Here is a 15,359-nt window from a genome sequence, read left to right as displayed (position 1 = left end):
GGAGGGTTTTACCATACAGTCTATTGATAAAGTGGTACTGACTGGGTTGCAGTAAAATTCTTTGCAATAAAAGGGGTCAGAAAAGCACACCATGCAGTCCCAAGCAGGCTTCAGCCGCATGTCCAAGTTAGAAGGGCTCCTAACCTTTGCTTTAACTTGAAGAAGGATTTAAATGACCGTTAAGACTACAGTTTATGATGTTTTAAGCCCACTGAAGGCCATTCGGAGCAGTCATATTAGTGCCCCCTAGTCTTAGAATTTGTTCTTCAATTTATGCACTCATAGTTGTATTGCTAATGGCAAGCTAATCTTATTAATATTCTTATTATATAATAATTGAGGAGTGCAAAAATAAAGGGTTAGGAGTCTCTGACACTTGCCACTTTTTACTTTTTAAATACTTCATTCACTTTCACACATCACATCAGCTGCAGACCCTTCACCTTTAAACCTCAGATCAGCCTTGAACCCTGTGTCTTCAGAAACGCAGGGGTTTTAAATAAGGAACAATTTATGCATGTGAGCGGGCTCCTTCTGCACACCGAATTCCTCAGCCACTGGTGGGGCTCAGCTCTGCTTTCATTGGTATCAGGGAGCTGGGTGTGCAAAATATGTGCTAAAGTGCATGTGCTTATGTCCAAAATCAAAATAACTTAAACCTGAAAACCATTAGAAAAATAATAGTGCAATTTATTGCCAATATATATATGTACAGTGCCTTGAAAAAGTATTCATACCTTTTGAAATTTTCCACATTCAGATAAATATCTGAAAAGTGTGGCGTGCATTTGTATTCAGCCCCCCTGAGTCAATACTTTGTAGAACCACCTTGCGCTGCAATTACAGCTGCAAGTCTTTTTGGGTATGTCTCAGCTTTGCACATCTAGAGAGTGACATTTTTGCCAAGCTCTGTCAAATTGGATGGAGAGCATCCATGAAAAGCAATTTTCAAGTCTTGCCACAGATTCTAAATTGGATTTAGGTCTGGACTTTGACTGGGCCATTCTACCACATGAATATGCTTTGATCTAAACCATTTTCATTGTAGCTCTGGCTGTATGTTTAGGGTCATTGTTCTGCTAGAAGGTGAACCTTTGCCCCAGTTTCAAGTCTTTTGCAGACTCTAACAGGTTTTCTTCTAAGATTGCCCTGTATTTGGCAACTTCCCATCAACTCTGACCAGCTTCCCTGTCCCTGCTGGAGAAAAGCATCTCCAAAATATGATGCTGCCACTCCATGTGTTCACTATGAGGATGGTGTGTTCAGGTTGATGTGCAGTGTTAGTTTTCTGCCACACAAAGCCTTTTGCTTATAGGCCAAAAAGTTCAATTTTGGTCTCATCTGACCAGAGCACCTTCTTCCACATGTTTGCTGTGTCCCCCACATGGCTTCTCGCAAACTGCAAACAGGACTTCCTATGTCTTTCTTTCAGCAATGGCTTTCTCCTTGCCACTCTTCCATAAAGGCCAAATTTGTGGAGTGCACTACTAATAGTTGTCCTGTGGACAGATTCTCCCACCTGATCTGTGGATCTCTGCAGCTCCTCCATGTGAACTTGCAGACTAAAGAATTTTTTCTGATGATTTTCTTTACCAAGACCATGCATATACACATGGTAAGACCATATCACAATGCACACTGATCAGATAGGAGCGAACCCTTAAATTAAAAAGCAGGTCATTATGCATTTTATCGCCATTCCACAGATCCTCCTCTTATACCAAAAATGGCCCGGGCACTTTAGGAACTCTCGATCTGCACCACCTTAATCTCTCTTTAATCCCTCCACATAGCCATCACACCATGAAGACCCAAAGGAAAAAAGCACTATATAGTGTAGGATTTTTTCAGTCAAATAACAAAGAACAAACCATATAATATCCTGATACCAAATACTGGATGTGGCATACTGGAAGGGACATAACCCGGATCCTGGTGTAGCGAACGTAAGTCCTGCCTCTAAAACTAGGTCAGTGACTTTACATTTTATTGGTGTTGAGCAATACAGCTTGGTCACGAACCAAGACCTCTTATTGCATGAATAATATGCTCTACCAGCCAAAATGCAAGGTACAATTGATTTGGTTTTGAGAGATATAATCAGCACTGCAGTTAGAGAGTGAAGAATATTTTTGACCACTTTAATCACAAATTGTGTCTGGTAGGTTATATTAGAAGAACATTATTCCACTATTTAAATTGTTTTTCTTCAACCTAACTGCAATATATATTGATTGTCATTTCACATTTCTGTTTTCATATAGAAATATTGAAGCTCCATGAGGTTTGTTCCTTTCCTTCACCTGCATTACCACTGATGTTGCAAATAAAATATCCGTTTTGCTGCCTTGTGTCTCCATCTTGGCTGAAAGTTTGGGGCGGCCCTGAACACTTTTGAGCAGTCTTGAGCATACAACCTCTACTGTCTGTAAACAAGCTTGTTTTGTGAAGATTCATCTCAGAGGTATTTAAAGGGAATGTGAATACTAAAAAAATAACATTTTGAAAGCCCTCTTCATTCCCTCTTACCATGTCCGTCCTCCCTTTCCCCTCTTCTCTCTAGCCCTCCCCCTCTTACCCCTTGTTTTCGGTGGAACCCACTTGTTTAAAGTGTTACTAAACGCAGAACCTGCATTCACTATATCTGGTTTTCCTCAGTACACAGCATGGGAATTCAATTATTTTAGTAAATATAAACTGATAAATACCTTTTCTCATCAGCAGTATATAGCAGCCTTGTGACTTCTATCAGTTCCTAGTAAAGCTTGTAGGAGGAATTTTCATTCTCCCCATATCCTCTGTCTGGACATGTCTGGACAGTGCTGATTGGCCCTGTGCTGATCACATGCACCCTCCGAAGAAAAAAAAAACTCTCTAGCAATATACACCTAACTGAGCATGTGCAGCCTGTCCCATGGCTCTGTAAATATCAGGTTATTTTTTGGAGACAGTGGAAGAAGAGGAGGATTTCAGAGACAGGATCAAACAACCTTTCTACACAATGTAAAGGATTAACCCCTCATGTTCCACAGTGAGTATAACAAACATGCTTTACTGCATATATAGACTGATTTTACTGTTGTGGGTTTAGTAACACTTTAAGTTTAATTACTGGAGATGCGAGTATAACCTTCAAAACACTTAAAGCAGCATTAAACCTGCAACCAAACATGTAATATATTGCGGCTTACCAATCATTAGATGTGATGGCTGCATCAGTTTTCTTTTCTCTGGCTTCTCTCCCTGCTTTCACCTGGTGATCTGACTAATAACAAGCATCATGTGTTAGTGAGACTCAACTCTGGAGGAATGAGCATAGGAGGCACAGCCGACAGTAGCATTGTCAGTCTGGGGGGGGGGGGGGGGGCTAGTGTTAAATGTAGATTTAGAACCACTAACACATTGAAGCCTCTGTCCAGTGGTAGAGTGAACACAGACACTGAACTAGCAGTGGAGACCTGGCAAGCCACTGTGCCCTTCCGGTAGCACACCCGGATAGATTTGATCAGTCTAATTATAATATGAACTGCCCATCTGATCACCATTGTCTGTGCCAGCAGACACCTGCAGCCAAGATCTGAAGGTTTGCAGTGCCAGAACATTTACACACCATCATATTTTCTGAACTTGTATAGGGGAACTCTAAATCTCTTTCTGTTTTTTTTTTTGTATGTTAATATATTCATATGTTTATATGTGTCTTTTGCCAATATGTGTTCATACTATGTACATGCCTTAACATATTTTCAATGTTTGAATGTGTACATTTGTAATGGAATAAAAAAAACCCCACAAAAAACATTTTAAAACAGTTTATCTTAGGTAAATAAGTATTGTATACACAATGTGTGTGTGTGTGTGTGTATGTGTGTGTGTATGTATATATATATATATATATATATATATATATATATATATATATATATATATATACATACATACACAATAATTGAAAATCCTATTAAACATTAGAAGCTCTAAAATAAAATAACAAACACATAACTAGTATCAGGGTTCAAGATCATAACATCTTTATGATTTATCTTTCACAGCAGAATAAAGCTGGCCAGAGGCATTAGAAAGTGATCCTGTAAAATTTGACCCCTTACACACAGGCATGCAGGCTATTCTCACACAGACAGAGCATTCTTATCCCTCAGACCTACTAGATAAGGGTTTTTACTGAATCTAAAGGTGCCAGTAGATGACAACTGTCACCTGTTTCTGCTGAAATCTGCATTATTATATATCAGTCTTTTAATGAAGACAGGTACCTTAGCATCTGTCCAAACAGAAGCAGTTTCACTTACAGACCTTCATTATTTTAGATTTATTGGGCAGCACAGTGGCTAAGTGTTTAGTACTTCCGCCTAGCGGCACTGAGGTCTTCGGCTTGAATCCCAACCATGATACTACCTGCCTGGAGTCTGCATGTCCTCCCTGTGCCCAAGTGGGTTTCCTCCGGGCACACCGGTTTCCTTCCACACTGCAAAGACATGCTAGTAGGTTAATTGACTCCTGCCTAAATTGACCCCAGTATGTATGAATGTGAGTTAGGAACCTTCGATTGTAAGCTCCTTGAGGGCAGGTACTGATGTGAATGTATAAAATATGTAAAGTGCTGCGTAAATTGACAGCGCTAAATAAGTACCTGTAATAATAATTTAGTTTTGAAAGCAAATGAAATATAAGGTTGGCGCATACATGTTTTCAAATCTGGGATCTATTACTACTGTTACTATTTTCTCTGACATTTTCTGTTATATTTGTATGCCTACAGTAAAAAATATATACACAGCATACACATAGTTTGAGTTCACTTTGTCTTAAAGAGACCCTGCCACCAGGCTATTCATTTCAACAGAAATTCAACATAAAATTATATTTGCATTTACCTGCCAAATATGTGCATTTGTCAAATCTTTCCTTGAGTAGACACCCAAAGCCCTGTAATTGCTGCTGGGCACCACCATTTTGCATGTGATGTCAACACCCCAGCATACTGTCATTAAAGTGACACTCTATACAGTTTTCCCCTTCGCTGCTCCCCCAGCATCTACATAAAAGGTTATGTAGGGAGGTAAGAGGAAGGGCTAAAATGCTGGGCCAGCACAAAGAGTATTTAGAAGTTCCCAGAAGATCGGAGGGCTATAAGGAAGGGCACTCTGCTAGGGACTTTCCCTGAAATAATAAAATATTCTAGCAAGTTCAAAGGCACATGGAATAAATTGGAATAAATTGCAACTCATTGGATAAAAAAATAATGTATGGAAAGGAAAAACTACAAATAAGCATTTAAAATATTTGGGTTTTTTTTCAGTGACTTTTACACGGTGGTTTGATATGGTAATTATATCCTGTGCAGGAGTAAAAAGCTTATGACCTGTGCCCGTGTGCAGAACTGCCCTTTGGTAGTCAGCATTACCTCTGTAATTTACTAAACTCAGGGTCACCCCAGGGTGCTTTTATGGAAATTCACCTGTTCCATTATGAGGGATTCTTCAGGAACCAAGGAATACAGGAGTGCTCCTGGGTACAATAATCGTTTATGATTTGAATTATTATTGGTTTCTGTATGAAACACTACCACTAGTAATCTGCATTCTCCTAAATGGGAATAACCTAACTACTATATTGTACGCATTCAGTTTTGAACAAGATGTTTCCATTTTCCTTCTATTTAGAGGATACCTTCATTCCCACTACTGAAGTGTTGGATGGCAGGTGAATTCAGATCGTTTCAGAGAAATTTAGGCCCTTGATAAAATAATTTCCCTGTTTATTAAAAAGTAAGATAACCTGCACAGAAGCATCTGAAACAAATTGGAGCAGATAAGTGCCTGGGTTGCAGCACACCGAAAATAAGGATAAGAGATAGATTTCTGTTTCAATACAATGAACAGGGATGAAACGCATCCTGCTTGCAGCAGTGGCAAGATGATAGTTATGAAATTGAAAGTAGAGGGATTTTTTTCTTGTTCAGCTCTACATTGTTTTGCATTCCTCAGGCTGTCCCCAGAATAAGCATAAAACGAGGATTTGCTAGGGAACAGCAAAACTACATAAACTGGAGAACTAGCCAGAAATATTTAGTATTAGTTACAGTTCTCAAAAAGTAGTAAAAATGTTGAAGGGTAACGTCACTTCTGTGAAAAAACAAAAAAACAGATAATATAACATATATAATTGCTAAACAAGCTTTTGTTGTAATTTACTATTATTAAAAATTACCTTCCCTTTTCAATCTTCTGTACACTGTTGGAGCTCCCAGAAATGTAATTTCCTTCTTGTGTGATTTTCCCTGAAATCTGCACTAAGATACTAGTCAAAGTTAAGGCACCCCCTGTAATAGAAATGACAGTTTTGGTGAGATACTTCCCAAGGATTAAATGCTTCTAGAGGAATGCAGACACTGCAACTTTTCTCGTTAGAATAATCTAACAGAGCATGCACCAGCTAAACCAGTCCCTCCCATTCAGAATCAGTGTGCAAAGGGGAACAGTGAAACAAACAGCTACTGTATTTCTTCAGAGCAACAAAAAGGAGGAATTTGATGCAAAGTTTGTTAAAATTCTTGTAGTGTACATTGATCACTCAGAGAGGATTTTTTTTTCTCAACAAAAGTACAGTTATGCCGTGTACACATGAGCAGACTTTCGATGGACTGAACTCCGAAGGACTTTTTGACGGACTTTCAACGGAGTTCTGACGCAACGGACTTGCCTACACACGATCACACCAAAGTCCGATCGTTTTAAACGTGATGACGTAAGACCACACTAGAATGAGGAAGTTCATAGCCAGTAGCCATTAGATGCCCTTGCGCCCTTTTTTGTCCGTCGGACTAGCATACAGATGAACAGATTTTTCGATCGGACTTGAGTCCGTTGGAAAGATTTGAAACATGTTCTAAATCTAAAGTCCGTCTGATTTTTCGACAGCAAAGGTCCGATGAAGCCCACACACGATGGAATTGTCCGGCGGATTCGTTCCGTCGGACCTTTGTTGTCTGGTCGTGTGTACACGGCATTACACTTTAAGTAGTCTGGCCTAATGGAAAAGCATGCTTTTTTTTTTTTTTCTTTTCAATAGCTCCTGACACTAAATACAATCAAATGACACTTTTGCTTACTTTTCTTTTCAGATAGTGCAGATAATATGGTGGAAATGGAGAATGCCTTGCACAATTTGATTCCAACACAGTACACAGTGACATTTCTTCCCAACAGACATCCAAAGTGTCACTAGAGCTCTGTAAACTTTGTATACAAAGTGTGTCTGTCCAGAATGGGCAGATTGGGTATAATGGCTGTCAGTGTGTACTGTAGAAGAGTGTTGAGCATATGACAGTGGGCAGTATGAGTAACAGAAAAGTGCGGGATGTATGATGGTTGGTAGTTGGTGCAGAAAAGGAGTGCAGAGCGTATGTCGGCAGACACTATGTGATAAAGAGGAGTGCAGGAAGTATCACCAAGGGCACTATGTGCAGAAAAGCAGTTTGTAGGGTATGACGACAGGTAGCATGTACCAGAGAGGAGTGGGATTTGTATGACAGCAGGCAGTATGTGAAGGAGAGACGTGCTAAGGGTATGACAGCAAGTAATGTGTGCAGGAGAGAAGTGACAAGCATATGATGGCCAGCAGTATGTGCAGGAGAAGAGTGCAGAGGGTAGGATGGTGAGGAGGATGTGCAGGGGAGGGCTGCAGAGGGTACGATGGTGGGTAGTATGTGGATGACAACTGATAGTATGTGCACCACAGAATTGTGAAGTTTATGGCATCAGGTAGTATGTGATGAAGAGGTATGCAGAGGGTATAATATATGCAGGAAAAGAGTACCAAGTGTATGATGGCAGGCAGTACATATAGGTGTGGAGTGCAGAGCATTTGAAGGTGAGCAGTATATGCAGAAGAGGTGTATGAAATATATCATAGAAGGCAGTATGTGCAGGAGAGGAGTGCAGTTGGTATGATAGACAAACATGACAGCAAACATTATGTACTGGAAAGGAGTGCTTAGCATAAGAGGCTGGGCAGAACATACTGAACAGAATTCTGGATGGTGAGCAGTATGTGCAGGGGAGGAGCTTGAAAGCTGTCACTCTATGCAGGAGGTTGGAGGCACACCGTGAAGCGGGTGAGGTAATGAGAAAGAATGGGTGATTGATTATTGTGGGTATGGAGATGGTGATGCCAGAGAGGGATATGTGTCAGTGTAGGGGTAATTTAGATAGGGAGGGATGTCTGACAGTGGAACAGTGATGGGGCTGGGGAGAAATATTTGATAGCAGGAGGTATGAAATGGCTGGGAAGAAGGGAGTAACATGGGGGTGGGTCGTGAGTTGTAAGGTGTAGACAGGATTATGAGGGGAGGCAAGCTGGTTGTGTAGTGATGTGCTGTTAGCTGGGTGATGAGGCAGCCAGGGTGGGTTGGGGGGGGTTGAGGCAGAATTTGTGTGTGTGTGGTGGTGCTGATTTACTGGGAGCAGTTGCTGAAAGGATGCAGTGTGAGCTGTTGTGGGGTGTGCTGTAAGTGGAAGTGTGCTGACTACGGAGTCATGTGCTGTGCTCCTAGGTGAAGGGTGCTGAACTGTAAGGTGCTGACTTTAAAAAAAAAAAAAACACTTACCTGGCCATGGATCCAGCTCAGTCCTCACCCAAGCCAGTTCCTCACTGGTCTTTGGTCCCCGGCGCCAGCATGTTAACCGTGGGCAGCCGGATGTGACTCCTTGCAGCTTCACAGCCAGCTGCCCACTGCGCATGTGGTGCTTTGTGAATGGTCCAGTATCCTTTTGGGACCTTTGACAAGTTCCCGCAGGCTGCAGGTAGGGAGGGGGGAGGAGAACTTCCAGTGGATTTGCTGCAGCGATCTGACCGGAAGTGGGAGCAGGTGCCTTTCAAAACCAGGTACCCGCCCCCTCCCGCACATGAAAAAAGAGTCCAAATTCAGTAGGGGAGGGGAGGAGGTGGAAAAGTGGAACTCCTCCTTTTTCATGAAGTTCTGCTTTAAGATATGTTTAAGATATGTGTAGAAATCAGCAGTGAGTGGTGGTCTGCTGACTGGGGAGGGATGTACTATGATGCATGGGGGGGTTGGTATGTGCCAAGAAATGTGCCAGATGTCTACTGTGGGATTTCAAAGGGGTAGAGAGATGTGCTTAAAGTTTGCTGTGGGAAGGGTGGGGTTGTTAACTGTTCTTGACTCCCCAGAAAATTCATCCTCACTTTCTTTATCGTACATCACAGGACACAGAGCCTCAATATTCACTGATGGGTTATATAGACACCACAAGGTGATGGATACTGGCACACCCTAGACAGGAAGTTTAGCCCCTTATATAACCCCTCCCCTAACTGGGAGTACCTCAGTTTTTTCGCCAGTGTCGTAGGTGTTGGTCACGTGTAAAGATGTGCTGTGCTGAGCTCCGCTGGAATATACTTCTGGGGCAAGCCATGCAACCGGATCCATTTGAAGTGCTTTTCTAGGCCGAAACGAATGGTACCCGGGCCTCATGTACGAAGAAACGTGGCTCTGCCTGTAATTTTTTTTTTTTAGAAAGCTGGACCCCGGTATCCAGTATTTGTTTTTTTTAGCCATATCCCTGGCGGGGTGCTTTATAGGCCCAGAGCTAGGATCCCCCTTTTTTAAGGAGGCCCTAGTCCCTGAAGTTTTTTTTCAAACGGAGCCCACCGTGAGAGGTGAAGATTGGGTTTGTTACCACAGAACCCTGCAGCTGGATAAGGTAAGAGAGATTCCTAAGGAATTTTTCTAATTTCTTATGGTTTTTTCTCCTTTAAGTAATGTTGCTATGCCTAAAGTCGCCACCGGGGGGCTGTCAAGAACACGTACCTTTCCATGCCTGTCATTTTCGTCTCTGTTATCATGCTGCATGCTCCTCTGAGCCCATGCCCAGGTAGGATGTGGGATGGGGTTTTTTTTCTCCCAAAGAATGTCTCCCTACAGCTCTCTTTAAACTAAAGGGCCATAGGGCAGTCAGCAGTACCCGCACCGCCTCCTGCCGCCGCCATTACGGTGGTTTTTCATCCACCTACCCTCCACTCTCCTCCGCCTCCCCTCCATGGCGGTCCAATCAGGATCGGAACCCTCGGATCGCGGGAAAGCAGGGCTTGTTTGAAAAAGGACAAGGGAAGGGGCGGAATGGGTGCTTGGAAAAAGGAGCGGAGCGTTAGCGCGGCGTCTGGCATGTTGACACCCACAATGAGGGCTAAACGAGGCTATAAGATGCACTCTTTTGCAGGTGCACAGCTCAAGGAGGGACACAGATCGGATGGAGGGCATGTGAGTGTGGCTGACACAGGCATCCCCAGGCACCATCTATTTAGCACCAGACTGGGCCTTTATAGCAGCGGTAGTTGCTAGACTATTTGCTCAGCAGTACGTGCATTTCTGGTTGTACCTCGGTATTTGTGCTTGGCACTATGGGCAGAAGAGGTACAGGTACCCCGAGAAATAGGGGCTCAAGGGGATCTCCCTCAGGCTCTGAGGAGACCCCCCCCCCCCGCAGCACTATCTCCCCCTGAAGGACCTAGGGAGGCTGGTCAGGATGAGCTGTCAGGGTCAGCAGCTACATCTGCTGCTGGCATCTCAGCCCCTGTATACATTACTCAGGAGGTTTTTTTCCTCAACCATAAATGGATTAGAGGAAAGATTGATGGCCATGATTACATCTTCACTAGGGGGAAGAAAGCGCATTAGATCCCCTTCTACCCAGGACCCTCAAACAGAGAAACTCTGGGAAAGGGGAGATGATTCACCCTCTGGAGATAGGGATGAGGATTACTCCTCTTCCGGGGAATCTAGTGGGGAAGGTCCCTCTTCGGCTTCACAGGCTGAGAAATTGCTGGTGCAATCTCTTGCTGAAAGGGTCCACTCCACATTTAAGTTACCCGTAACTGAGCCAATTGAAAAACCCACGTCTAGTTTTGGTTCACTTGCTTATTTATTCTGAGTGGGATCACCCAGTTAAACATTTTTTCCCTCCTAAAAAGTTTTCAACTCTTTATCCTATGGAGGAAAAGTTCACAAAGATGTGGGGTATTCTGTCAATTGACGCCGCTACAGCATCTCCTCTGTGAACAAAAATTTGACTTGTCCGGTTGACAACGCTCAAATGCTTAGGAATACAACTGATAAAAAGATGGAATTCCTGTTGAAAAACGTTTTTGCCTTGGCAGGTTCAGTAGCTCAACCTGCAGTGGCAGCAATTTGTGTATGCCAATCCTTAAGAGATCACTTGAAACAGGTGCTCAAGGTTTTCCCTGAACAGCAGGCCCAAGAAATAGCCGAGCTGCCAGCAGCCTTGTGTTTTGCAGTCAATGCAATCAGAGATTCTATCCTTTAGACCTCTCGTCTTACGCTTGGGCTGGTGCATATGCGTAGAGTCTTGTGGCTTCGGCCTCACCTAAAAACTCCTGCCCACAGCTCCTCAGGACCGGCGCGGTGTCCAAAAACAAAAAACAAAACTCGATTCGAATCGTGATTCAAGTTTTTTTTTTTTTTTAAATCTCAGATTTTTTTTTTTTTTTTTTGAGAAAATCACCCAGCTCTAGGTCAATGTGAAAAGGCATGAGGATATCGCCTTTGGGCGCAGTGTGCTGCAGGCTGCAGCACAGGGTCCTCAGGTCTGATTGCTCCCTACTTTTGTTTGTGTCCCCTCCCCTCAGGTGGCATTGCTCTGGGACATCCCATCAGTGAATACTGAGGCTCTGTGTCCTGTGATATGATAAAGAAAATAGGATTTTTTATAACAGCTTACCTGTAAAATCCTTTTCTTGGAGTACATCATAGGACACAGAGCTCCAGCCCCTCTTTTTTTGGGGATATGTATTACACACGTATTGCTTTGCTACAAAACTGAGGTACTCCCAGTTAAGGGAGGGCTTATATAGGGGCTAAATTTCCTGTCTAGGGTGTGCCAGTGTCCATCACCTAGTGGTGTCTATATAACCCATCAGTGAATACTGAGGCTCTGTATCCTGTGATGTACTCCAAGAAAAGGATTTTACAGGTAAGGTGTTATAAAAAATCCTATTTTTCAGATGCTGATACATCGCAAACCCGACTTCTGTGAGTGCCCACCCTAGCTCTATGTCTCTCTGGCTCACCTCTGCACAAGTCCTGGGCTCTAAGTAAGAAGAGCAGCTTTGGCAGGAGGGTGATGAGGAGGGAATGGAAGCTCTGTGGCAGAACAGGGGGACGAGGTAGGTGGGAGGCATTGTGGGGAGAGGGGTGGTGAAGTGGGTATGGCAGCACTGTGCTGCTGAGGTGGGGGATGGGGGATGAGAGTTCACAGGCTCGCTGTCAATTTCCTCAGAGCCTGAGTCCTCAACTGCTGTCTGTGGGAGAGAATTGAGGCGATCCATGGGATGCACTGCAGTGAAGGTCCTGGTTCCTAGCAGTGGAAGCTGAACCCGGGACTAGTGCACAGTGCGGCATGTGTGTATGGGGAGGCACCACTGGAGGAGCTGCCACTGCTGTGCTGTCTCTACTTAACCCACCTGGTGGCCAAAGTCCAGTACAGCAGTGGGCAGAGGAAGTGTTGGCACCATGTGTGTGGGGAGGTAAGTGGTGGGATTTTGTCAGAGGGTGAGCATTTGTGTGAGAGGGTGTTGCAAGGATGGCTTAGTGTGCGGGGCTGTGTCCTACTGCCGTTTTTTTCCACTAGGGAATTGAAAATAGAGTATGCCACTGTAGCATCACATATGGCGACCCATCACATTTGGCTACCTGCTGGACTGTGCATGCGCGATGCCGCCATATGCGTTCCAACACAGAATTTTTTGGCCACACCCCTGAGTCCAGGTTCAAGCCCCACCATCCAAGTGGACATAGAGTTAGATTATAATTATGCCGAGCAAAGCGAGGCCGTGCCCGAAGCGTAGCGAGGGGCCCTGTGGCAAAGTGGTCTTACAACAGTGTTGGAACGCATATGGCCGCGTCGCGCATGTGCACTCCAGCGGGTAGCAAAATGTGATGGGTAGCCGAATGTGACGTGACACCACTTCTGTTCCCCCTTAAGCAAAAGGGAAGTAGGGCAGTTTTTTATTACAGTTCAGATATATGAATTATGGGACACGGGTATGTCTACCTCCTTACACCCCTACATTCAACATTGGAATGTGTGCGTGTGTGTTTGTGTAGTGCCCTTTTTTAACCTTCTTAACATGGACGAACCTTTTGAAATGACATTTCAATCTCAAGGAACCCCTGTTAATAATTTCTAAATCTACATCTCATGGTACATTAGTTTGATGGTTATTGGGAAGAATACTCCTGCTTTCATTTGAGGTCACTGGGAAGAGTTCTGCCTTGTAGATAGGTAAAAATGTCATTGGTGTCAGTGGTTACTTATCTGAGTAGCAGAAGCTGCTCGTTGTTTAAGGAACCCCTGGCAACCTTTGGAGGAACCCTAAGGTTGCACAGAAACCCTAGTTGAGGAAGGCTGATCTATACTCTTATCTATTTAACCCTTCCCCATGCCATCCAAAACTAAAAAAACAAAAAGGTTTTGACTGTACATACATTTAAACAATTTTTTGTTGCTACCCCTGTTCACAGACAGGAGTGGGAAATGTCTGCTGTGCTAATTACCATTTCACTAGTTATTGATGTAGCCTGAAACATGAAATATTGAATGCAGTGTGATTACAGTGATGTCTTTTCTTATCACTTATATAGCCTCCTGCTCTGCAGGGAGATGCTTCCTGAAAGTGGCTGAGCCTGCAGCCTCCGGAATATGCCGCAGTGTGACCACCTTTCCAACACCACGGACCGTGTGAGGGAATCATCCACCACCGGCCCTGGGAGGCATGGTGACGACCTTCAAGATTGCGGTACTTGGGGCCCAAGGAGTGGGAAAAAGTGCCATTGTCCGTCAGTTCATGTACAACGAGTTCAGCGAGACCTCTGTTCCAACCAATACACGACGCGTCTTCCTACCAGCTGTTGTCATGAATGGCCATGTCCACGAACTTCAGATCATGGACTTTCCTCCCATATCTTCCTTCCCTGTCAACACCCTACAAGTGAGTCTGGAATATGTTGGCTGAAAATGCTGGAGCATAACTCAGAAACTCTTAGTTCAGGAGATATATATTTTCCATAACACAAAGAACTACAGAGAATACATTTCGCAAAAGAACAAAGCTGTAAATCTGGCTTGCATCTAATCCTGAAATCTGTCCAACTTAAAATGTATTTCTGCTTTTGCAGCCAAATTTGAGAAAACCCCACTATATGTTTGTCATGTGTTTCCATTCATACAGCATACCTAAAAAAAAAAAAAAAAATCTCTTATCTTTCTAAGGTTTTTGTTCAAAACTAGTCTCAGGCAGACTGCAAACATTTCTGAACAATTTAAAATGAGAGAAAACTCAGTCTTTTCCCATTGACAAAGAAGGACAGGAATGCGTTTCCCCTCATTAGCATACAATTCAGTAGCCTTAAGCCAGGTACACACTACAGTTTTTTTTCGTGCTCCATTCGAAGCCGCTGTACTAACCATGCGAGGTTAGTTCAGTGATCTCCCCCCGCTGGCCCCCCTGCCAGAACACTGATCAGTGCTCTCTGCCATTGGCTGAGAGCGGCGATCTGAAGGCATACGGCTGCTGGTTTTTCAGCATACACGTCTGACAAAAGCCGGCCGAATAGGCAGAATGATGTCTGGTTTTTTTTAACCAGTAAATGTCTCCCAACATTTTGCCCATGTGTATGGGGCTTTTAAGTGGTTCTAAAGGCAGAAGGCTTTTTATCTTAATGCATTTTATGCATTAAGATAAAAACCTTCTGTGTGCAGCAGCCTCCCTAATATTACCTGAACACCATCTCGATCCAGCGATGTTGCATGAGAGCCTCGGCTCTCTGGGGCTCTCTCTCCTCATTGACTGAGAGAGCAGCGGGCACCATTGGTTCCTGCTGCTGTCGATCAATGTCAGTGAGCCAATGAGGAAAGAGAGGAGGTGGGGCCAAGCAGTGGCTCTCTGTCTTAATGCCCCCATAGCAAGCTGCTTTCTGTTGTAGCAGGAGGGATGAGCCAGGACCGCCAGCGAGGGTCCCAAGAAGAGGACCTGGGCTGCTCTGTGCAAAACCACTGCACAGAGCAGGTATGACATGTTTTTTTTTTTTTGTTTAAAAATAACAGACTTTAATATCACTTTAACCCTTAACTCTAATGCTTTGTTAGGACAGATGGGGGGAGAGTTACTAAAACTGGTGCATACAGAAGCTGTGCACAGTAACCAATCCGCTTTTAACTTCAGCTTGTTCAAGTTAGCTTTGACTATGAAATCTAGCAGTTGATTTGTTACTATGCACAGCTGCACCAGATTCTGTGTGCGCC

The 15,359-nt window shown here is 43.7% G+C and overlaps 1 protein-coding gene across 5 annotated transcripts in view; it reads left to right on the top strand.

The window, feature by feature from the left end:
• Positions 1-15,359, top strand: part of RASL10B (RAS like family 10 member B) — a 180,185-nt gene that overhangs the window by 99,847 nt on the left and 64,979 nt on the right. For 2 of the 5 annotated variants that reach the window (XM_073615221.1, XM_073615225.1), the window contains exons 2-3: positions 2,265-2,464; positions 13,700-14,046. In XM_073615221.1, the coding sequence (XP_073471322.1) occupies positions 13,831-14,046 (216 nt within the window). In that variant the 5' untranslated portion in view covers positions 2,265-2,464; positions 13,700-13,830. The remainder of the gene's footprint in view (positions 1-2,264; positions 2,465-13,699; positions 14,047-15,359) is intronic. The other 3 variants (XM_073615223.1, XR_012241644.1, XM_073615224.1) reach the window with 3 other exon arrangements.

This window comes from Aquarana catesbeiana, linkage group LG02 (assembly GCF_042186555.1).
Source record: "Aquarana catesbeiana isolate 2022-GZ linkage group LG02, ASM4218655v1, whole genome shotgun sequence".
Classification (NCBI taxonomy): Eukaryota; Metazoa; Chordata; class Amphibia; order Anura; family Ranidae; genus Aquarana; species Aquarana catesbeiana.
This window is presented reverse-complemented; position numbering and strand designations above follow the sequence as displayed.